At 39.1% G+C, this 23052-nt stretch overlaps 2 protein-coding genes across 3 annotated transcripts; both read right to left on the bottom strand.

The window, feature by feature from the left end:
- Positions 1 to 10244: 10244 nt before the first annotated feature.
- mfsd8l1 (major facilitator superfamily domain containing 8-like 1) lies at positions 10245 to 17402 on the bottom strand. 2 transcript variants are annotated; one of them, XM_031859312.1, is made up of 12 exons: positions 17026 to 17402; positions 15149 to 15334; positions 14943 to 15005; positions 14354 to 14473; positions 13982 to 14061; positions 13536 to 13908; positions 13348 to 13421; positions 12877 to 13090; positions 12437 to 12559; positions 12193 to 12323; positions 10950 to 11058; positions 10245 to 10631 (listed from the first exon to the last, which is right to left on the bottom strand). In XM_031859312.1, the coding sequence occupies exons 1-11, from the start codon at positions 17099 to 17101 to the stop codon at positions 10978 to 10980; spliced, it is 1521 nt and encodes a 506-aa protein (XP_031715172.1). In that variant the 5' UTR covers positions 17102 to 17402; the 3' UTR covers positions 10245 to 10631; positions 10950 to 10977. The 2 variants fall into 2 exon arrangements, with proteins under 2 accessions (XP_031715172.1, XP_031715173.1); XM_031859313.1 differs by lacking the exons at positions 10245 to 10631; positions 10950 to 11058 and having other exon boundaries at positions 12232 to 12323; positions 12437 to 12509.
- A 2324-nt stretch (positions 17403 to 19726) lies between these two features.
- Positions 19727 to 23010, bottom strand: polr2h (RNA polymerase II, I and III subunit H). Its single transcript, XM_031859642.1, has 6 exons — positions 22829 to 23010; positions 22042 to 22133; positions 21456 to 21539; positions 20993 to 21086; positions 20736 to 20819; positions 19727 to 20139 (listed from the first exon to the last, which is right to left on the bottom strand). Exons 2-6 carry the CDS (start codon positions 22112 to 22114, stop codon positions 20022 to 20024), a joined length of 453 nt encoding a protein of 150 aa, XP_031715502.1. The 5' UTR covers positions 22115 to 22133; positions 22829 to 23010; the 3' UTR covers positions 19727 to 20021.
- Between the last annotated feature and the right edge of the window lie 42 nt (positions 23011 to 23052).

The raw sequence follows: 23052 nt of genomic DNA, 5'->3' as shown, positions 1-23052 counted from the left end.
ATAACACATGCTTTGGTTGTGAACCCAGAAATGACTTGACAGTTAATTAGTCACTTCATTTCACTAGAGTTCACCTCACCTCAGTTTGTGCTTTAGTCTGGTTTTCACTCCATTTAGTTAATCACACGACTAACTGCCATTAAATATTTACAAAAGTGCTCAAGGAGAAAGTTTTTTTATGCGTATGGTCTAAGACAGAAATGGATTGTCTTAATTAAAATGCATTTCCAGAGAGTACGTTACCACTAAGTAAAACACAATGGAGTCAGAGGTGTTCCGCAGGGCTCCACCCCTGGCTCTCTGCACTTATGTAAAATTAGTTGACATACTTTATGGTCGTTGACTTTGGAACAGGAAAACATTAACACAGTATAAAGCTTGGCAAAATTAAGTAGCCTAGATATGTAATAATAAAGTTAACGGCATAGGGAGACAGTGAAAAATGTCACTCTACAAATCATTTGGCCCTCTTAAACTATCGTGTGGACAATTTGTCCAATTCCCCAATATATGTGAGCAACAAATAGAGATGTAATGTGGTTTATTGATTGAATATAAATTAAATTGGATACAAATAAACACATATTTAGTGTGTTTTTTGAAATACAGTAGTAGCAACAAATTATATTTTATCATGCTTTTTTAATCTTAATATTGGGACTTGAAGCTCAGTTTACGATGTATAATTTAGAGTTCAACATAGTGAGTCTTTAAAAATTGGTTGCCGATCATTTTTAAATACATGTCTTGAAATTTGACAATTTTTTAGGGCAAGACATGCGAAACAATTTTCCCACCAGAATTTAGTAGAGTAGTCGGACCATCATGTAGAGAACCTGTGGGTCACGCTGCCACTTTTAAATGAATGCAAAAGTGTAAACAACGGATTTTTAATGGGACAGTTGAATTACAAAAAATTGGAAAGATCCTGATCACTAGAAACTTTTACATATTTTTAGGTCTCTTCAAAGATGATCTGCTGGACTCTCATGGCCTCGGTATTTCTGAAATCCTGACTATAGTCATTGCAAAAAGAGACTTTTGCAGAGACAATCCAAATGTATTATAGTCCTGTCAATTTCTAACAACCCGACTGTTCTAGCTGTATACTACATAGTGTCTTTTTTTAGCTGAGGTTTTAGGAATAGGGTTTAATACCTTTGACAGAAGGGCAGAGGATTTGGATTAGAGAGGACAGGCAACACAGAGACGCAACGCATGAATCACAGATAAGGGACAAACAGTGAAACATGAGTTGGAAAAACAATGTACATAAGAGCAGCGGTGTTATGACAGTCTGGGAAGTAAACAAGAATGAACTCACAGATCACCAAACCAAATGAGACTTCATGAGAAGATTAACTAAGTTATCAAAGTCTCTCATAATCCGTCCTCGTTTGTTTGTGACTTAAACCAATGCATTCAATTTTGGAGACAAAAACATTATAAACCATGGAAACGAAAAAGATTAAAGTGAGAAGAAAGTGAAATGGAGAGTGGGGAAAACTGTGGATGGATTATTAAGTCCAGGAGGGTTAGGGCATTGTCCACGGTTAACTTTTACAGAGAGGTTATTGAGAGGCCACAGCAGGGTGTTGTTATGCTGTGCAATTGTGTGGCATTTGTCTTGGCACTGCTCTGGTGTGACTGCAGTGTCTCGGCACAACATGAGAGCAACACTCCGGCTATGGGTTTCTTTAATTTGATGAGACATTCATTGGCTTGACCGTGTACTTTGCATGGAAGGCCGGTCAGACCGATTGCTCTTTGACATGTCCAGCACCCTCACACCTCACTGTTGCGGCAAAAAGACAAGCGAGGTCGCAGGTGAAAGTGGCGAGTGGGCAGCTGAGGAAGAACAAGGGGAGAAGGGTGAAAAAGAGGGAACAAGTGGGGGGTCCCATGGCTAGGTCAGGAGGTCAGAGTTGGAGTTTTGTCACCTGCTTGGCTTGGCACGCAATCTGACTCAAGAGCAGCAAGACTAAAAGCTCTACTGCCTCCTACATTCTGTCTCCCTCTACCTCTCGCTAATTGGATTTAATGAGCGATTTAACAACACAGCACTGCCCGATCAAATCAACCCGCTACTGTCCACCGCGCTTAATTCTGGGTCACTGCTTTATAATGCTAGCTTGTCCCAGGTCCCTCCTTTCTGCAAGACTCCTGCTGCCTCACACATTCTCTCCCTCCTCTCTCACCCTCCTGTCTGTGTCTCTTAATGTCCACCCGGTCTAACACAGAAGGGGCTGAGAAATCCCCTGTCCGAAAAACAACAATGTTCTCACAAGACTGGTCGTATTTGAAGAACAATGTCCTTGACTGTTTGTTGTTGAGCTCAGGGTAAGATCTTACCTGCAGCTCAAAAGGAATCAATATCCGGCCCTGCAACTTAAGCTCAGCAAGTTTGAGTTTCAACCCTATCCAAGTGCGATCAACTGATGCCTCTGTCATCTACTGGATTGGTATACCCAGGTTTTAGTTTATTTTGTTGTTAGTTCACTTTAATTTCTCACGTCTCAGGAAATACGCTGCAGTTTGAAGCAGACAGACTCAAATCTTCAGGCTTATTAGTCATTTTTATTTCATCCTAAAGACATCCGGCTAGGAATGTTCTCATCAGGCAGAACAAGACGATCTTATGTTAACGCCACATAATGTGATGAAATTCGTCCAAAACGTACCCCCTAAATAGGATTTTCATATTAGAACATCTACATATTATATTTCAGCCATTTAGTACCCAAGTACATTACACTACCCACAGTACATGTATCATAACTAGTAGAAGTACTTTTTTGGTTAAAGTGTTTGTGCATGCTTTAGCACTTTAACTAAAGTTTATGTATACTTTACATTTATGCAGACCACTTTGGAAACTGGGCTGAAGAGTTTCAGATTTTGTCAAAGTTGCATTGTTGTTCAGAAAACACACTCCTGACTTTTCCTATTGATCTACATTGAAACTGCATTAGCTTGTAACAATAAAGGAACTTTATTGGAATCAGTGACTGTGATGTGTTTAAGGAGTCTGCAACTGATTTTCTTTTTTTGCCATATGGAATTGATGGAAACCAAAGGCAAAATACAAAGTCTAAAAACACTACAGCATAGTTTGCAAAACAGTTAATTGTAATAAAAGAGATATTTGATCTGAAGTAAATGGGTTTAAACATGCCAACTCACTGGTATTGTCCTTGGAGCTCATATGGCTATTCACACACTGGATATTGTGAAGCTCAAACATGTGACCATTCTGTTATAGTACATACCATCTAACCACCAGCTCCTCTATAGGTTTCCATCTTCCCTGTACACTTCTCTACCTTTACTCCAGTTATAATGACTTTCAGAATACAGGCTCCTGATACAAAGTGCCAGTCACTCATGCATGTGGTCAAAGCTTCAAATTAACTTTCTCACATTTATGACACGATATCAAAAAAGGTCAGCTTATGAAACATGCTCTTCACAACATGCTGTTTACAATATTGTTTTGTCCTCATTCCAAATGTAGGACTTATTTCTTGGTGTGATAATAAAATATTTTGGAGTTCAACAAGGGAGCTAGGAAGTTTGGTCGAGAGAGATTTGTCAGTGCAGTTTGGCAAAGCTGCTTCTCAACTTATAATGCCGAAAGCAGCTTAATTAATTATAGGTCAAAGGAGAAATGGCCAGGAACTGAGAGAGGGAAGGGCCTGTTGGGTTGGGGTTCAACATGTATCATCTCTGCATGTGTTTGGGGTGTCATTGCAAATGCACAAAGGTATGATTTCCACTCCCACCCCACCATGTAGACAGCTGCAAGTAAATACATTTTTTTATTTTGGCACCTATACTATTTATAGCTTTTGTATGAATATTCTAGCATACACGTATGTTTTAAAATGTTTGACAGTGCTAAATGCAACATGATCAAATTGAATACAGTTTCATTCTCATTGTCTAATTGACAAACCTCAACTGTATTTCTCCAAATTGGGCTTTTATTTTAAATAGAAATAGACTGTAAAGGAATGCTGATAGCGTTTTAGCTATATTAAAGTGCCTGAATTCATAGGTTTTAGTTTATATATCTCCCTAAATATTTTACATAAATAATTTATCCCTTTCAATCTTTTACGCTTCGTCAAATGTTTAACATATAGCAACAGATAGAGATGGACAAATATGCTGTAGTCCGGGGTCACATTCTCCCACACGTCACATTCGGTCACAGTTTTGACAACAACGGAGCCGTGGGTTAATCAGGAAGAGAATGCCAGTAGGTCGTTCAGACTTCTAACTTCATTTGACTGTGGACATGCATGCATAACCCCACGGCTGTGTTCAGCACATTTGTATTCATTACCAACATTTACTTATTTTTCTTTTTTTCCAACAGAGAGAAACTTGAAATTAAAATTGCATACATTTCATAAATGTCTACCTTATACCTATATCTCTCAACCACATGTGCTGACAAATGTGCACTGAAACATTTCTTAATTCAATGCAACAGAGCTTGTGGGTAAAAACACACTGGCCCATATTCTATTTACAGTATTTTTACATTGAGCTGGAATCCAAATAAACAAGATGAACTCCTGCCAGGCAACACGCCTGATGGCTTCCTTTCAGCTTGGTCCGGCAATATGTCAAAACCCAAATATCAAGGCTGGCATTGCTGTTGACATATGGTCTAACTTGACCTTTCAGACTGAGTCATTGGCAGCAACGCGTTCCTAGGTACAAAGCTGGATGAGCAAATGCATCTTAATGTGCAAACAGCATGAATTTAAGTCTCTTCTGTGAGGAATCATGGGAAGGACATCCAACTGAAAAGCATACTGCATAGTAGAGCATTATCCATGGCTCAGCGGTGATTTAATATGTTGTTGTATATTTCATCCATGCTCACTTAAAAAGTTAAAATGTTACCTGACAAGGAATTTCATTGTATTTAATGATTTAACGCTCCATATACAAATATACCAAAATAACTGGGGTGCGACCATAATACGGTTGCACAAGAAACAATCAGGAATTTTTTGTCACGTTAAAAGACAAAGCAGAACAAGTATCAGTATGTTGGGGACAATACACAAATTAAATCTGTATTTTCATGGAGGTAAGTGAACCTTTTTTGTTTTTCAAAATGTAAAAATGTGCAGCAAACATCAACACTGTCTCTTCTGTGTAATGATAATGTCAATATATCTGAATCTTTGATGTCCTGTTGCATCCAGCAGCTCGACAGACGCACATCGCAGGGCCACTGAAAGTCAAACCAATTCATGTTTTAACGCTGGAATCTATATCGTAACTTGCATCTAGTTTTCATTGCACTAAAATGGAGACAGATATGCATGTGCTGTATGTATATGTATATCTGTTCCTCTTGCGCAATGTTTGGTAAAAGCTTCAAGCCGCCTTAATCTCTTTGCCATCGCTCTGTCTCTCTTTTAATTCCGTTTTCACTCCTCTGTCTTTTTTCCTGGCTCCTTTTCCCATCAGCCCTCCCCAAGTTTGCCCAATTTCCCCTTGGTTCAGCGGCAGGGCACTGGGTCACGGCACTGGCTTGATTTTCACACTGTTCCCTCTACTGAGCGCCACATCAAGTTAATCAGGGTTAACAATTGTGGCGGTGCCTTGCTGAGCAGGGCTCCCCCCGGCTTAGCGTGGGCTGGCTTTGGTGATACAGATGGGCTGGTAATCTCTGCTCTGGGAGCAAAGGGGGCGGGCGAGGGTGGAGGTACAATCGTGGCTGCTTGGGTGGGTGTGGGATGATAGTTGTCAGAACAAGAGAAGTATGTGACAAAAATGGAGAGATTGGATATTAGTTAACCCTGAATAGAAAATATTTTGAAGAAATATTGTAGCTTCCTAAACATAAACGACAGCCAGACATAATATAAAGTGACATTTTGACATTTATAATGCGTTTACCTCAACACATAATCTCATTTATATGCCTCCAAAGCAGACCTATCTTCAAAACACATCCAAATAAAAATATTATGTGAGGAATTGAGGATTCACTGAGCTGCATTAAAGAAATGAAAGAAGATAGAATAGAGCTACGGAGAAAAGCACAAATTAGTATTCTTTTCATAGACCGGCCAACATAAAGAGTTTGAAAAGGTGTCAAATGGGACATAAGTATCCTAAATCCCTCATGTGCCGCTCTACTCTCATTGACCACACGGGTCAAGACTTGAAACGGAACTAGTGCCATGTCAAGGATCAAAAAGACCATCAGAATTACAAATCCACAGCAAGTGTATGATGTTTTATGATCAAAGAGAGGGGGGAAGACTGTTGTTAGAAGCAAACTTCCAGCACTGAAGATGACTGAAGCGTGACACATTTGGCAAAACAGAACTCTCAGCGCAACAGCAGCTGGCTAGTTTGCACAACACAGCCCAAAGAGCCCCGGCCATAGGCTACACAGACTTAATTATTCATTCAGACAGAAGAAGCATTACACAACTGTGCTTTCCTGATGGGCCCAATGGCGAAAGAATCCTGAATGTCACACAGCCTTGGGTGACAGAAATGGAGCTCAATTTTCAGCTGGACTTCGATTTGTAACATCAACCAAGCCAAACTAGACTCTCCAGATGACCTTTTCAACTTAAGAAACTAGGTTAAAGTCTAACTCTGGCATGAGATTGTATTGTATTTCACCCTTTGTTATGGCAGACTTCCTGTCGCAGCACTTCACTTTTTTCCCGCTATACCACAACTCAAGCACTCGGCTTGTCCCTTTTTTTGCCATAACCGTCTTGCTTTCCAGATGCCGCAGCTCTGCGGAGTGACATTATGTATTATTAACACAAGGTTCAAGTGCTATGCTACTCATGCAGGGACACTCACAGACTTTCACAGGTTTCTGTCGGTGCCACCATTTTGATTTGACAGAGGCTCGAGCAGTTTTTGCAAAAACATTAAGAATCCGTGACACTAGAGCACAAGCTAAATATTTCATACGCTTGGCAGCTCAAAAGCTTTGAAGTCCAGGTTTAAGAGCCCTTCTATCCATTTATTACCCATCTCAACTACCGTCATGAAAGTCTAACAATGACCAAATTGAAGGTGTTATTCATGAACTGCTAAATTGTCCATTGAACGGAGAGAGGGTCTTGTAAAGTGCAAGAGCAAGAAAAAGGAGATATGTGGGAAAAGTGGTGGCTGATGCTGCAGTGTGCCTTTGTCCACACTCCCATGGGTAAAATATGTATGTTAGACTGAGCTGCGATGTCCCACAAGCCCCAGTGTCGCAGTGCATCATCCGAAGTCATCCCTGCACTAACCAAACCAAGTTTGGGGAATGAGATTGAAAATGATGAACGTTTAAGTCCCACTGAACTCCACTTGACCTCGCTGCCCTCGAGTCGAAAAAAAAAAAAGTTCATCAGAAGTTCACGTCCATTATCATCGTTGAATTAGGCTGTATATGCCTCGTACCATATCCCTGTGATTGGTAGGGAAGGAGGAGGAGGAGGAGTGAGCTTACCAAACTCAACCCAACAACCGCTGCTGATATGACACCGAACAGTGACCCTGATACGCAGGGTCACTGTTCGGTCAGACTGCCGCTGTAGGCTGTGTGTGTGTGTGATGGGTGATGGAGGGGTCCAGTTAAGAAAAAAATAACCAAATATCTCTTTTACTTGCCCTGTGTCGTAACATTTCTGAGCCTGCCCCGCCCAACGCGAAAACGGGTTCAACGAGAGTTCATGTCTGAGGCCACACCCCCTCGCCACCACGTCAGCAGGCAGACGGCGTGTCGTCATGCGTAAGACAGACCACAACTATGCCCTACTTTCTGGTTCTGTTGGCTAGGGTCACAGCGACCCCCAGTGGGCCCAGTCCACCGACCCATTACGACCAATGATAAGAACACCAGGTTTAGAAATGTGATGGTCATGTCACTTTTGTAAAAACATGCTGTGGTCTAAAATCATCTGCAATCTAAGGTCTGTGGTCTATTTATTAAATACAATTCCTTGTGAGTAACTATATATATACATATTTCATATATTATGTTAATTAATGTGTCATTAACCAAATATTGAATACAATTTATATATTTGTTTCATAGATAATGGATGCTATTTTGAAATAGCATTGCAGAGACAGTTTCAAAATAATCCTGTAAGTTACAAATTTAATTCAATTTGTATTATAGAATCATAATAAAGAAAATAAAAAATATATATAAATATGTACTGTAAATAAAATCAAAATATATACATAAGTAAATTCAGATTATATTTACATTACATAATGTACATTTATGAAATGTTATTTAAGAAATATCCATATTTATTTACAAGAAAATATTGTCACTCTTAAAATGATTCTACTGGATTGTAAATTAAATATTGTGGTGCATACATCATATACGGGAAAAAACATTCAGAAAAAAGACTTATTAGATTATCATAGAATATTTCTTTATTGATATATATTAATAATACCCATTGCCACTAATAGTATCCACATTATAGACAACTAGCATTATAAGCTCTGAACTAAGTCTGTTACAATTTATGTTTAACATAAAAATAACTAACATTTTCGATCAATATTTTGTTCATGGTCCCTTACAAATGAAAAAAATACTAAAGCTAAGAACTAATAAACTGAAAATGAAAGTATAAAATATATTAGAATGACTATAAACAATAATTATGAATTTTACAACCAAAATAAAAAAAGAAATCTTGAGAAGAAAATAAATAAATACAATAATTTAAATATTAATTAAACAATAATTTGAAAAGAAAAGATTTTATGTATTTAATCAAAAGAAAAAGAAAAAAAAGTAAAAGAAAATGATTAATTCATGTCCCGAGACAGCATATTAATATTTCACACATAGCACTCTTTAATGATGTTATGGAAAGGGGGGGCAAGTTACTATTGGCAACATTATCACTAATGAAATGTGATAATTTGCTATAAATATTTCCGTATATACTGTACTCTATGATTCAATTAGTAGGCCTTTGAGTTGATAGCATGTTACCTACTAAAGACCTACTAAAAAAAGGCATGAGCTTAAATAAACTGTACATTAAATATAAATGTATTGATATATTATACGCCTACATATGTTTCTTGTCAATTATATTATAATTAACATCATTATTATTTTTGGTTTTATATGTTAATATTTTACTGTGCACGCCACACACACTACACTCACTGTTTCTTGAGAGAATAATGAAACACAAGTCAATGTAATGCAATAGAAGTTCCTCTTTTCTGTTGGGTGTACTGTACATGTTAGGTGCCAAAAAAAGATTTAATAAATAAATACAGAATACATTTGAAACAAATAGTCTCAAAGTTTTTAAGATATTTTTGTTTGTGATGATAAAACCTGAACAACTTACAGAGAGGTACAACACATAATGCCAAGCCTACAAAAGTGATTTGCCTGATTGGTATTCATTTTTTGTAGTGCAACCTAAAAAACAACTATACTATTTTTGTAACACAAAGTTCCCAATGAAAGCAGTTTTTCCCTAAATGTGTATGATCGTGCACCTGACCTTATGGAGTTATCACACCGACTGAGATCACACTGGAAGCATTCAGCTCAGCAGGACAGACGGGGATATACTTTGGTAGAAAGACTAAGAGTGCCCACTAGTGTTGAAACTATGTACTACATCAGCATCACACAAATAGATTTGTTTTAATAAGCAGGAAACTTAGTCAGCCTTTAAGACAGGAAGATTAGAAATTATAATGACCATTTTATTTAGGTGTTTCCCTGAGAATTGTATTACTGTGAGATTTCAAATGCAGCATTTTCATCACCAGGGGATGATAAAGACTCCGGATGACAAATAGTTAAAACGCACAATAATTCAGTTAATTTATGTTAGTGGATCTTTTAGACGGTGACTCATCACACTGCTTCAATGGTAGGGGCCCCTCTGAAAGTATTAACGCACATAATTTAACAGTTAAATAAATAACATACATTTTTTCAAATATTTCTCTGTGTCCATTATATCAGACGTAGATGGAATAAATATGAGTAAAGGCTAAACTCCTTCTGATGTATCAGAAAATAAAATCTTGGTCCAAAATATATGTATTTTAACTTCGAGGACAATAAAGCCTGTTTTTTCAAAAAACTCCTTACACATGAAAAACTTTTGGTAATTTCATTTACCTGATTATTTTCTGTAAGCTTGATAAATATATTTGAGGTCCCCCCCCCCCCAGAAAAAAAAAATCAAGTATCAAAGCAACAGCTAATTTATTCTCATACAGCTCAAGGACATGGGTCACCTAAATCCACAAACATTTGGCATGTTCATTAAAGTCAGAGTGTGATGAACCCAGTGTAGTACCGGTACAGAACACAAAAGGATGGAAATGTTTTTCATCCAGAGCTTGCACACGCAGCAGGATTCCATATTTCCATGGGAAACGTACGTATACACCATACGAGTGTTTTGATTAACCTCTGTAGACAAATTAGACCAGTCCAAGTTTTAAGTAAGCCCTCGGGAGGAAGTGAGGTGTGTGCTGTTGGTGCGTGTGGGTGTTATCACTCTGCATGCTGGTCCCAATGCAGAAAGTGAAACTGTGGATGGTGTGTAAGGTACAGGACAGGGAATCCTCCACTGTGCACAGGCAGAAGGGAAAGAAATACAGCATAAGAGGCAGTATGGTGGTAGACACCGCTGCTATTTAGAGCCCGGAAGTTATCTGACGAAAGATATTGTTTGCCAGTCAAACCAGAAACATGGAATATAGCATCTTATTATTACGAACAAAGGGGTCCAAAATCCCAGTGACCATTTTGATTGTTACTGGCTCATAATACGAATGCATGCAAGAACAAAAATTGTCTTGCATTAATAAAATACAGGTCTTATTGTAAGTCTTTGGATACGTAAATGTCTTCCTTTATTAAATAGATTATGTTTGTAAAAGGCTACCTTCCATATCTAATCGTATTGCATCACATCAGCCACAGTTGTCCGAGTCATCCACTTGCTCCTCTGTAGCAGGTGCAACTAGCCGCTTGTATGAGAAAGCCATCATCACCTGTATAAAACAATATTAGACTAGTTTTAATACAAGAAAGAGAAAAAGAAAAAAGAAGAAAAACTGTTTGGCAATGAAGCTCTAAGAGAAAAAACAAGTGTTGGAGTCTCTTGTACATTTCTTATATTTCTTTCATTTTCTCAGAACTCTCTCGGTAATAAACTCAATTTAGAAATCTCCTAAAATTAAGTTGTCTAGAAAAGGATTTCTCATGAATCTGAAAATTTATTTCATTTAAAACATTAGAATAAATACCAAAAGGTCTGATGCCCGAGCAAATAATTGATTTTCACACTAAGCACTTTTCTTCCCTCGGCTGCAGAATTAATCCTGAAAACTGACTGATTTGGTGCAAACCCTGGATCTTGAAACCCTGCTTCAGAGCTGTCAGTGATGTAACAACATGTCATCACCAATGAAAGAAAAGACAGGGCTGTGGAGGCAGCTTCCCGGTGGGCCTAATTTAAAAGAAAGGTGGACTCCCTTTCACCTTTTTCCAAAGTGTACACACTGAGTCCTTCTAACGCAGGCACACACTCCGGTTGCGTTTTCTTCTTTCTCAGTGATAGTGGAAACATTTGGTTGCTGAGCTATGGTTTGCCCACTCTTCATTACAGGCATTACAAGCATTTCGGTATGCTCCTTTGTTCCCGAGCGCAAGAGAAGCTGCTGGCTATAAGATGTCAACTCGCATCTCCTATTCCTAACTGGAAACCCTTTTCTGAGCTTTGTTTGTTTCTTATTTATTCTAATTAGATTCTTGCTGCAAAAAAAAGAAAAACTGTTATTGCAATTTTTGCTTGAAACAGAAATAAGATCTGTGTCTTGTGCACATGTTAAATGAGGGTAAATCAAATCATTTGGTATTCAGACCTATAGCTGCATGGCACTACAATCGTATTGAGATTCAGTACACAGCGCTAGTGGTTAATAAAGTTCCACTGAAGTAGATTTGGTAAAATTTGTGCACAATAATAATGCCACAACTAACAAAACTGGTGGCGAAATTGTCGGTTTTAGCCCTCATATGGTGCATTTAGTGACAATTCCCCAAAACACAGCCATAACCACCTTCACCCAGACTGGATGACTTGTAAATAGACATTCTCTGTCTTTTAGTTTCCTTTTGCATACCGTTAGCAGTGCCAGCAGTCCCATCATCACCCCCATCATGATATACATGTTCTCGGTGAGGCCACCAGCCCACAGAGGGCCCAGGATGGTAGCTAGGCCTCCCACTGAGCGCCGCACTCCCTGACTGAACCCTGCAATACAAGCAAGGTACAAAGGCTCAGCACACCAAACAACGCGAGGTAAAAGGACGCACTTTCCAACATGCAATGCTTTCTATTTTCCAACAGATGGTGCAGTTTCTCACCTTGTGTTTTCTCAGAAGTAATTTTGGAGAAGAGGGAAACCTGAGCCACGGCTACAAATGGCAAACCCAAAACCTGCAGAAACACCCCAATGATGAACTCAGTTAGCTGCCAGGAGAAACCACCTGCAAAAGAAAACACCAAAGCATTGATACACTCATGATACAGCCAGGTTCTAACGGGGTATTTCAAATGTTTGATCGAGAGGATGGTTGTCATAGAATTTATATACTAGAGAGTGTTTACCAGATTTAAGGATGTTCTATATTCAGCAGAGTTATCCATATAAACATGTAAACCTGCTTTGTTAAACAGGCCTCATCAGTAAATAATGCACCATTAAACTGACTCTTCGTGGGAGATCAGGTTTTGTAGCAGCATCAGTTACAGTTGATGAAGATCTATGTGTACAATAACAACAGTTTCTTCAGTGCAGTCTGACCTAGTGGGTTAGCCAAGAAGATGATGCACCAGACACCGGAGATGTTGCAAATGATCAGACCGACGGCCAGGACCACTCGATCAGCAACACGCTGGCTCAGCCAGCGCACAAACAGGAAGCCGGCGATCACCTCCACACTGCACAGACAGTACATCACGCTGTTCTCCAGCTCCCCGTAGCTGAAGTACTTCTGGGTCATCGGAGTCACCATGGTCTGAGGAGGGAATGTGGGGAGATGTTGGTACAGTGCATGAAAGCACATTGTCACAAAGTCCTGAAAACATGTCTGCCAGAAGTATCCCATAATAATTCCTATCCCAGCATAGTTTCATTTGTTTCTAAATTATTTAGAAACAAAAATCAATTCATTGAAAGCAGAACTGTTACTCTACTTGTTTTAGGAAAGTGATCCTTAACTAAAGAAATATAAAGAGACTTTCTTTGCGTATGTGTGTGTGTTTCTGTCTGCACCTCCAGCGCTGTCTGATTGAAGAGGGTGATGAACTGAGCAGCCAGCAGCACGACTACTTCTTCTCTCAGGAACTCTACAAAGAGGGTCAGAGACATTATTTTTAAGAAGTTAAATGTGTTTTACAACTTTTCCCTGACTTTTTTAAGGACCTAGAATGATATTGACACACGCACTGTAAACCACCCACCTCGGGATATGCTGAAATTCTTAAGGGGGCTGGAAGACGGATTGGACTCCGGTGGCACAGGAGAGGGAGGTGGAGAGATATGATTCAACGTGTCCTTTGAGGCAGCAGAGGCATCGTATCCGGCTGGGTTGGATGTCACAACTGAGTCGTTGGCTGTCACAACTGTGCCGTAGGACCCCCCCAGCTCCTGCGACCCCATTAGCGGCTTTTCCTCGTCATTGTCGTCTTCCACAAGCCCTCGATCCTCCTCCACCTCCTCCCTGCTCTGGCTTGTCAGACTCTTCTTGGCCTTCCCCTTCTCTAGAGGCGGTAGGTCCCAGTACATTAAGATCACCGCCACTTGAAGGAGAGTCCACAGCAGGCACATGAACAACTGCAGGTGATGGATAAAGAGTTACAACTTTTCTTTTAGGGGCAAAGGAAAAAAACGTAGTGCGGACCCTTACCCCTGGCGCAGTATATTTATTGACCACAAAAGGACCCAGGTGGAAATCACACAGCCTCAGGAAGATGTTAAATGCTGGACCTGTGTCAAACCCAAAGTTAAAACATGTTACCCCAAAATCTTTGCAAATCATTTAGCACAATCTTGGTAAGTAGCAAACTAATCTAAAAGCAACTACAATCATACAGGCTACTTGAGCTCTAAGCATTCACTGTGTTAAATGGGAGGCTAGATGGCAAGTAATTCCACTCAAATCTCAATCTTATTTTCCGTGTAAAGATCACAAAACCATTCCAGTTCATGCCAATTAAACTCAAAATGACCAGCTGGCAGCCTTTGGAATTTGTCATAAGAAAGCAGACAAAACACTGACCAATCAGAAGGCCAGCTTGTCGACATGCCATGACAGCAGCAAATACAGTGGCGCGGTCGTCGGGGGAGGTGCTTCGGGTCAGGAAGCCAAAGATGGATGAGCCAGCACCGGTGCCGATGCCTGGGGGAAATGCATATTTCATGAGTGAATTTCATTACTGAAACATTGAGGTTAAAACCTGGAGCTCTGGAGAGGATTTACATTCTTGTCACATAATGTGTTATTATATACCTAAAATACACAACATCAGAGTTAAAGTGGTGTACTGTGTCACCGCAGGTTCAAGTTTCAAAGCATGATCAATGCGCTGAAATTAGGGGATTTGTGGCTACTTGAGCCTTCTTACAAAGAGAAAAACGTATGCCTGTGTTTTTCAAGCATTCTGGATATACTTAGCTGGTCAACCAAATAGTCACCATTTATCATTTTGGGGTTAAATGTGCACCACATTTAAAATATACTGAACAGCAGCTGTTAGAAGGCTCAAACGATGGTGCAACATTTTATTTACAAGCTAAAATTGAAATCTTTATATAATGATACTGCCAGGTTTTACTGGTATGAGAGGTGTCATTTGGTGCAGACCCACCTGCCACCAGTCTGCTTGACAGTAACAGCCACTTGGAGTAGCCCATAAAGTACATGAAATTACCTGGAGAGCAAAAAGTTGGAGAAAAATAAAGTTAGCCACGTAGAATATTAACACAATTAGAATAACAAAGGAAGTTGTGTTTTTGAAATGAGAATACGGTTTCAAGGCAGTAGTGGTGTAAATACAAATATGAGCGGACTCACCAATCATCTCAAAACAGTTGGCAAATAAAATGATCTTCTTGGTGGTCTGCGTTCGGTCAGACAAGTGGCCAAACAGCGGTCCCGTCAGGAGCCCGCTGAAGCTGAATGCCGACAGGGCCAAACCCAGAAAGTAGGGTGCTGCATCCAATGTCTGCAAATACCTCCATATTGTGGGCAATATTACCGCTGGGGACACAAAAGGAAGCAGAATCCGTTTTTATCTGCCTTCTGAAGTACACTTTCATCTGAAGTAATGTTACACTTCAGTGTCTGACTTGAAAACCGTTCGGACAACACACAACATATGAAGTGAACATTGTATTCCAAAATCTGCTGAGCCTACACTGGCTTACTTAACGATGCCGAGTCATCTGTGTCATAGTTTCGAATGTGGAGTCAATCGACCACATTGTGGCTCTGTTGGGCTGCATCCTTGTGGCATCTCATCAGTGTTTATTGCAACCTTGTGACTCACCTGAGCCCTATAGTGACATTCATCAGTGGGTGAAACAAGATATTAGATGATGTCTGTATGTTTTAGTTCTAGTTGCAACTTTAAATATGTTCCATGTCAGTGCTAGTAATGCTAAAAGAGTGGTAGCTCCTTCTCCATTTGAATGCCTCCATGGTGCGGACTCAATTATTGGGTCAGAAGACACCCGATAAAGCCTGCGAGGGAAATGAAATGTTCTTGTCATTTGCAAGAATGTTCATCCTTCCCCCCCAGATGATGACACAATTGTCAGGAGCTTGTCTTGTCTGTTTTAGTCTTGTCCTGTTTATTTGATATTAGTATGTCATGTTATTCTGTCTGTGTTTAAGGCTTGTGCCGTTCATTCTTGCATTGCCACTATGCAAGTCTGTTGTGTGGACCCCAGGAAGAACAGCTGCTGCAATGCTGTAGCTAATGGAGATCCTAATAAACTAAACTAAACGCTGACAGAGGCATCTGTATGTGAGTGAGTGATAAAACCATGTTATACAATTGAATCTCACTTCTTTGTTAGTGTTTTACGACATTATACCTACAGCGAGCGGCAATGAAAAACACATGTACAGTGAAATGTAATCTGACACAAGAGTCTTGTAATAAATCTTATCTTTCTGAATCTTATTGAGAGAGGTGTTAAAGGAGTGTGTTTAAAGGTGTTGTTCTATGGGATAACATTAGAATCATGTTAATCAAAACGGTCCCCAAGGACATGACGCAAGCATGTCCTTGGGGACCGTCAGGTATTGGGTATTGTGAGCGTAAGGTGACATAAGGGCTAAACAATGTGCTAACCCCACCCAGATTTCACTTAAATATGGATTGGTCTGCAGCTTGATTCAGGTGAAAACATTGAGTCATGTCCTCGGGTATTGTTTGGGGCATTTAGATTAACAACCTAGGAAAGATTTTCCACAGGCCAAATCAGTTTTTTGTGAAACTTTAAAAAAAAGTAAATTATTAAATAACATGGCCAGTGTGGAGACAGCTTGGAGTTAACACAATGGAACAGTTAAATTAAGTTACTGATCCAGTCCTGTCCTTTGTAGAACTATAATCCTGCCTACAGTCCTGGCCAAAGTCTTCTTTACCCGATAGGTTCATATAATGGATGTGTGAAACATCTCAGATGAATTGAAACACTCATCAACTTGTCAAACCACAAGTTCAATCACAGTATGTACCACACAAAAAAAAACAAAGGTATGAATAGTAAAATTCCCTCTACATGGCTTTAACCACCACTCTATATTACTAACCAATGTTCAATTATGATGAGTGATAACTTTATCTGCAATAGCTTTACATGCATGTAATGAAATATGTCAATGTTTATGCAACACTTAGATTTTAAAGGGAACGTGATTGAATTAAAAAGAGATCTTACCATATTCCACACCGCTTAGAAGAAATATAAGCCCAATTGTAAAGAACGTCAGCTTCCTTTTCCGTCGATTATCCATCGTGTTTGGCTGCTTTAATAATATACTTGAAGATACATGTTCATTCTAATCTCTCCACGAAACACCACTGTTGACATAATCCCGAATGCAGTGCTTCTAGTCAGATCTGAATGCAGTGACATCACCAAGCCCGTCTAGAGTCAGCTTTAAAACGGCATTTTCTTGTGGAAGAAATAAGTGCGTAATGTGCTACATATCTCTACAGGCGGTGATACTGCACGGCGCTAGTTGATCCATGCTGTGCAGTAAACTCCCTGGACCCGTAAAGCTGGAAGCACCAACCCCGGAGAGCAAACAAGCCGCCCCAGAACGCTCCTGCGCAGTGTATTCCAACCCACATCACTTCCGGGGGACTGGAACCGAGCACAGGACCGACCCGAACCCTAACCCTCCACTACAAATTGAGTGCACAGGTTTTGAGATACATTTGTGCTTTTAGATGCCTGGCCATTTAATGAAATACAAATTGACAAAAAAAAAGGACCCAATGATGAATCCTTTTGCGAGTTTAATTTAATTTTCACAGTGAAATGATTAGAAATCCAAAAATGACTAGAAGGGAAGGCTCAATAAAGCTTTGGAAATGCTCAGAAGTGTTGTAAAGTAAACCTTAGTTGTAGAAAATAGACATAAAAAGACAAGAAAAGCCAATTCATTTATGACCTTAAGATGTTACACTAAAGAATATATATAAATTAAGAAGAGTAAGCTATCTGAGATCCAAAACGTAGGGAATCTTACAGTAGCATGATATTATATGAAAACAAATCCTGCTCCAGTATGGCACAACCAGGACACAACTAATGTACCGACGTTGTTATTCTATGTCTATGTAAATACAGGTTACAGTTGCAGTTTGTCACTTCTGTAATATGCCAAACCAACATTGTGACAATCTGAATTTGATTTGCATTCAGGGTGTTATTAGACCAGTTGAAAAGTGATAAAAGAAAATTCTGTTTCATGTCCATACTGAAAATAGTATTCTAGTGAAAAGCACTGAATATGTGAATAAGTGTTTGAGCAGAAAATGTCTTACATCATTTATTTAAATTACTAATCATCAGCACAAAATCTGCGACAGAAGAACATAGATTAAACCATTAAAATCCAGTATTTCCAGTTGGAAGCCCAACATCTTCATTCTTCTAATAACTTGATCGGTGTAGTGATATCATTTTGCCGTTTTGCTGTTGTTTTTTGTTAAGGCAGCAAGCTTATTCTACAGCTTCACTACACTCCAATGTTTGAAGGCTTTCCGTGCACATATCAGGAGTTTGTTAGTCATTGGCAGTGTTACTCCACATCCTGTGACACCCATTAACGCTGACATTGAGACGCCTCTGTTACACACAAACAGCTGCCTCTTCACCCTTAATTCAATGTTCTCTCTCACGAGTATCCACATTTTAGATTGCTGCCGTCCAAGCAAATATAGGACCATTGCCTATGGCATGCTGGGTAATAAAGTACCATATGTGAGTTAAATATTTTAACTTAACAAATTCTTTGCCACAGGGTCCAGTCAACAACTCAACTTAAAATGATTCACTTAATGGTTAATCTGGTGGTGATTGATGTTAATCAAAGCACATCAAGTCAAATCTTTATTTACAATCTGCAGATTGACTCACAACACAGTCAAATGAGTGAGCTGAGTGCATGAGCAAATTAGCTTTTATACAAACTGACAATGAGATCAGAGAGGGACGGGGTGATTTATTAACTTAAACTGGCAGCATCTTAAAAAGATGTCATCGCAATCTAGGCCATCTGATCTTCTCCCGTCTTGTCTTGTCCTGTTCTTGAAAATTGTGAAAAGGCACCAACAGTTTGCTATTTGCAGACATAAAATGTATTTAATAAGAAGTAATAACGCATGGCCTCTTCACGTTTTTCGGCTTGGTCACTGTGAAGGATATGGGGGTTAAGAAAAGTACAGGGTCAGTGTGGGTCTGTGGTATGGAAGAATACATGCAGTCTGGAGATATCCAGTACATATGCAAAGCAGGAGAACATAGTAGCACTGAAGGCCAAATAAAGTTGCAGCTACTCATTCTGACAACTACAGCAGGATACACACACAACAATATTCGTATGTGGATAGATTCCAAAGCAGATATTAATTGCAAGCCTTTTGATGTGAGCAGATTCCAGTTACTCTGAACCGTGTTTCTGGAAAGAGATGATGACTGTTCCGTTGTTTTAAAGCTGTGTGTCTGGAAAACATATCTACCAGACATGTCAGTGCTCCATTTACTGGTTGGAAGAAGGAATGCCTAAATGTATGCTCAAAATAAATATTACTTAATGTGATGTAATGTCTATTAATTACATATTTTTCCAAAACAAAGCGGTGTTTAAAATTGCCCTGTGAGGTACAGTGCTTGGGCCAGTTAGCATCAGCTTCTTTATAAAACCCTTTTCCCGCCCTCTCCACTACAGCACACAGCGTGCCTGCAGTAAAAATATTGCAGAACACCATTACAAAACATAACCAAATTCAACACGTTTGCAAGAGCCCCTAAGAAGTTGCAGAGGTCTATGGTTGGTTAACAAAACAAAGAATAAATTGTCAAGATAAGAACAAAAACATTGTTAAAAAGGTGACTGACCACCTGAGCATTATGTATAAAAGAAATCTTTATTTACAGTTTGCCAGCAGATGGAGGTTGCAGTTCTTAAGTGTCACAGTCTTTAATTTGTAGTCCATCATCTTGGAGAAAACATTCTGTAACTACAAAAGTAAAAAACTAAATGTTTTCTTCACCCTCCACATACTCTGTCTATGAGCTGCTCTTGGATGATGGTCACGTGCTGCAGAATTGAGAATACCAATGTTCAGTGTACAGTTCATTTTGACTTTAAGGTTGACTGTGGCATTCGAGGAACCAGTGAAGTGGGCAAGCAGAGGTGAGCCTCAGAAGGCCAGTTTCTTCATGAGGAGGTAGACCCTGGCATCCACCTCGAAGCCGTGAAGGTTGTTGGCGTCTCCTTGCAGCCTCATGAGGAGGCCACCGAAAGACACATAGGCAGAGCTGAAAGAAGGAGCACATCCGTGAAAGGTACAAATGAGAATGATTCCAACGTTGGTAACAACTGATAAATAATATATTATTATCTCTCACACAGACCTTTGTTGGGCAAGTAATCCACATAATACAGAGAATAGTGGACCAATGACAATCCACTGAAAAGCCTCCTACAGTGTAGTCTTTTCATAACAATGAACGAAATATCATTTGAAAAGACCATTACAAACTAGGGCCGTATTTTCTTGCGATTATTTAGCACATCTATATATTTTGGTGGATCTTTCTGAGCTTTCCTACTGCAAATAAAGTCATCAACCAATCAGGTTGCGCTGTACCTTTCACAATAAAAGCCCAAGACATAATCTTTGAAGCAATTATGTCGCATTTTTGCGTAATTTGTTTTTGTCATGCCCCCGGTGTATGGAGGCCTAAATGCTGCAATATTTCAATATGTTCTTGTGGGATTATTGCACAAATAATGTATCTATAACAGCTGCAACGCTACTCGTCATTATGCCAATGGTTTCTTGATTAGTTATTGTATTAACACATATAAGCTTAACTTCATAGCTTCAGTCAAAGTGAGAAACATCACTCACAGGCGTGTCGCCGCTTCTGTTGAGGTCTCATCGCCCTCAATCTTGTAAACCTTCCCATACATCACATAATCAAACTGGTCCGCTCTGGGAATGGAAACAAAGTTAAATGAGAGCACATATCTAAACCAGCAAACAATATGGTATCTCACAGAGGACAGTCACAGAAAAAAATATATATACACACTGATGGTATTATGTCCTATAAAAAAAAGTTAGCATTTGTTTGTAATGTTAAATGCATCAAGCAAATGTCTCACCTAGATGACCGGTCATCCTGAGGATTGTACTCTCCGTCGTCTGGCGTTCCATCTTCATATAACGTGCTGGCAATAACCAGGCGGAACTTGTCACCTTAATGAAACGGACACATGCAAGTGAGTTTCTATGGTGGGCTCAGACACCCTGGGTTATTTAAGCACGGTACTTTGCTCGTTTATCCTTAAGGTGCTCTCACATATAGAGGACATAAGAGTAAAATGTAGCTGTTTTAATGCAAAATTAGTGCAGCCAAACACTTATGTGACCACTTCATGAAAGAGTAGAAAGATTGCTTTAGATTTAAGAGGAGCAAATTGACTCTGATGTCATGTGGAAAGATAAATGACTTCAGAATATGATTGTGTTGAGACAAAAGAAAAAAAAAAAAGAAAAAAAAAAAGACTTCCAATCTTCATTTAACTTAAAATAAATATACAAAAAGACAAAGATATTGCTCCTTACCAAGATCAACCGGATAGATCTGAATGTTCACATCCAAGATGAGGTCCATCTTAAAAGATTCACTTTCACAGTGCAGACGAGATACTTAAGTGGAAAAAAACAAGTGGTAGTAGATTTTGGATTAGTTCATTTGCGGTTTTAAAGTTAAGGACATCAATTGAAAACAACACTGAATACATGATAGTAACCAAATGTAACTATAGGTGAATACTTTTAGCAGGTGAAATACATGAACATAACTCAAAACAAAAGAACAGACGCAAGATCAACAACAAACAACTAAAATGTAGATAATTGAAGCTGTATGATTGGCCACAAGCGTCATTATTTTGGATTTGCGTTCTTGGACACCCGGTTAAAAGGTAAGACCAACATTAATTCTACTTTTTCAATGTTACATTTCCACAATGAGAAATGCATCTGGGTCTTTAGCTTGATGGTTTTCAGATCATGTCATATTTTTATAAAGGTGGCTGATTACGGAATAAATGTACCAGTACTGTAGTAGAGACTGGAGACCATTGTAATGTATGGAGTTATAACTTCGCACCTTCTTCAACCTTGTTATTAATGACATGTCACACACCTCTGTCAAACTTCTTGCCATCGGGATCAATGTCCTTTACATCGAAGATATCTTCAAACAGGATTCCAGCCATCTCTGTTCGGGTCTATGAACTTGGGAAGGAAAGAAGATAAAACATATTATATTAATATAAAGATATTTTTAAAAATGGTTTAATGAAAACAACTGTCATGCCTAGGAAGCTTCAGTCTTTAATAACAAGTGCTCTTATTGTATTTACTAATGGGGGGGGGGGGGAGTGTGACAAACAAGGTGTCTGTTCTCTGCTCATTTCTACAAGTCAACCTATACAAGTTAATGTTATGTCAAACTAGAAGATGCCGAAATTCATAAAAACTACAGGCTTTATAATTATTGTTCAGTGGATTTTCAGACTACACACTCGAAGCTTCCTTTCCGACACTGGACACAGATCGTAAAGTGTAACGTTAGCTCAACTTAGCAGATACAATAATAGTGATAATAGAGACAAACATACGTCACAAAACTAGTTGAATCACACTGAAGAAGATGAACCCAATTAGCTAGAGTCCATGTGGAATTAACATTAACTTTAACATTAACTTTAGCTTAACATGAAACGTTTAAACTCAAACATGTATTGGCAACTAAACACTCTCAGCGGGCGTTAATTCAACAACGTTGCTTCAAGGCATCGCCGAGTTATCATTTGACCAAGTCTTAGGGTCTTGTTAGCTAACTAACGTAACGTTACAACTTCAGAAGTATCCCATAATCAGGCTAGCTGTTAGCTTTAGCATGTTGTGCACACGCTTCCCAAGCTTACCTCAAATAAGATGACTTTCTTGTATTGTATTGGGAACAGAATAAAGTTACAGTCACCCAGTTTCTCTCTGTGGCAATGCGTGTGTAACGTGTGCGCTAGTTAACTTATTCTTCATTCATTAACGTTACTGTGTGAAGCCAGTTGTATTGAATCAATAGACTAGAATTGTACCGCGGAGAAATGTGCTCAACCTCTGACACGAAAACTACTTCCGGTTGAAAATA

This window comes from Anarrhichthys ocellatus, unplaced genomic scaffold, assembly GCF_004355925.1.
Source record: "Anarrhichthys ocellatus isolate YVR2014 unplaced genomic scaffold, GSC_Weel_1.0 scaffold22, whole genome shotgun sequence".
Classification (NCBI taxonomy): Eukaryota; Metazoa; Chordata; class Actinopteri; order Perciformes; family Anarhichadidae; genus Anarrhichthys; species Anarrhichthys ocellatus.
The sequence above is the reverse complement of the archived record's forward strand: the minus strand, read 5'-3'. Positions and strand labels throughout refer to the sequence as shown.

Coding starts and splice junctions, on each gene's coding strand:
- polr2h (XM_031859642.1), bottom strand. CDS start 22,114: ATGGCTGGAATCCTGTTTGAAGATATCTTCGATGTAAAGGACATTGAT. Junction 21,540..22,041: donor TGGCAAGAAGTTTGACAGAG/GTGTGTGACATG, acceptor TTTCCACTTAAG/TATCTCGTCTGCACTGTGAA. Junction 20,140..20,735: donor ACAGAAGCGGCGACACGCCT/GTGAGTGATGTT, acceptor TCCTTCTTTCAG/CTCTGCCTATGTGTCTTTCG.
- mfsd8l1 (XM_031859312.1), bottom strand. CDS start 17,101: ATGGATAATCGACGGAAAAGGAAGCTGACGTTCTTTACAATTGGGCTT. Junction 12,324..12,436: donor TACTTCTGAGAAAACACAAG/GTGAGAAACTGC, acceptor CTTGTATTGCAG/GGTTCAGTCAGGGAGTGCGG. Junction 11,059..12,192: donor GACTGCTGGCACTGCTAACG/GTATGCAAAAGG, acceptor TGTTTTATACAG/GTGATGATGGCTTTCTCATA.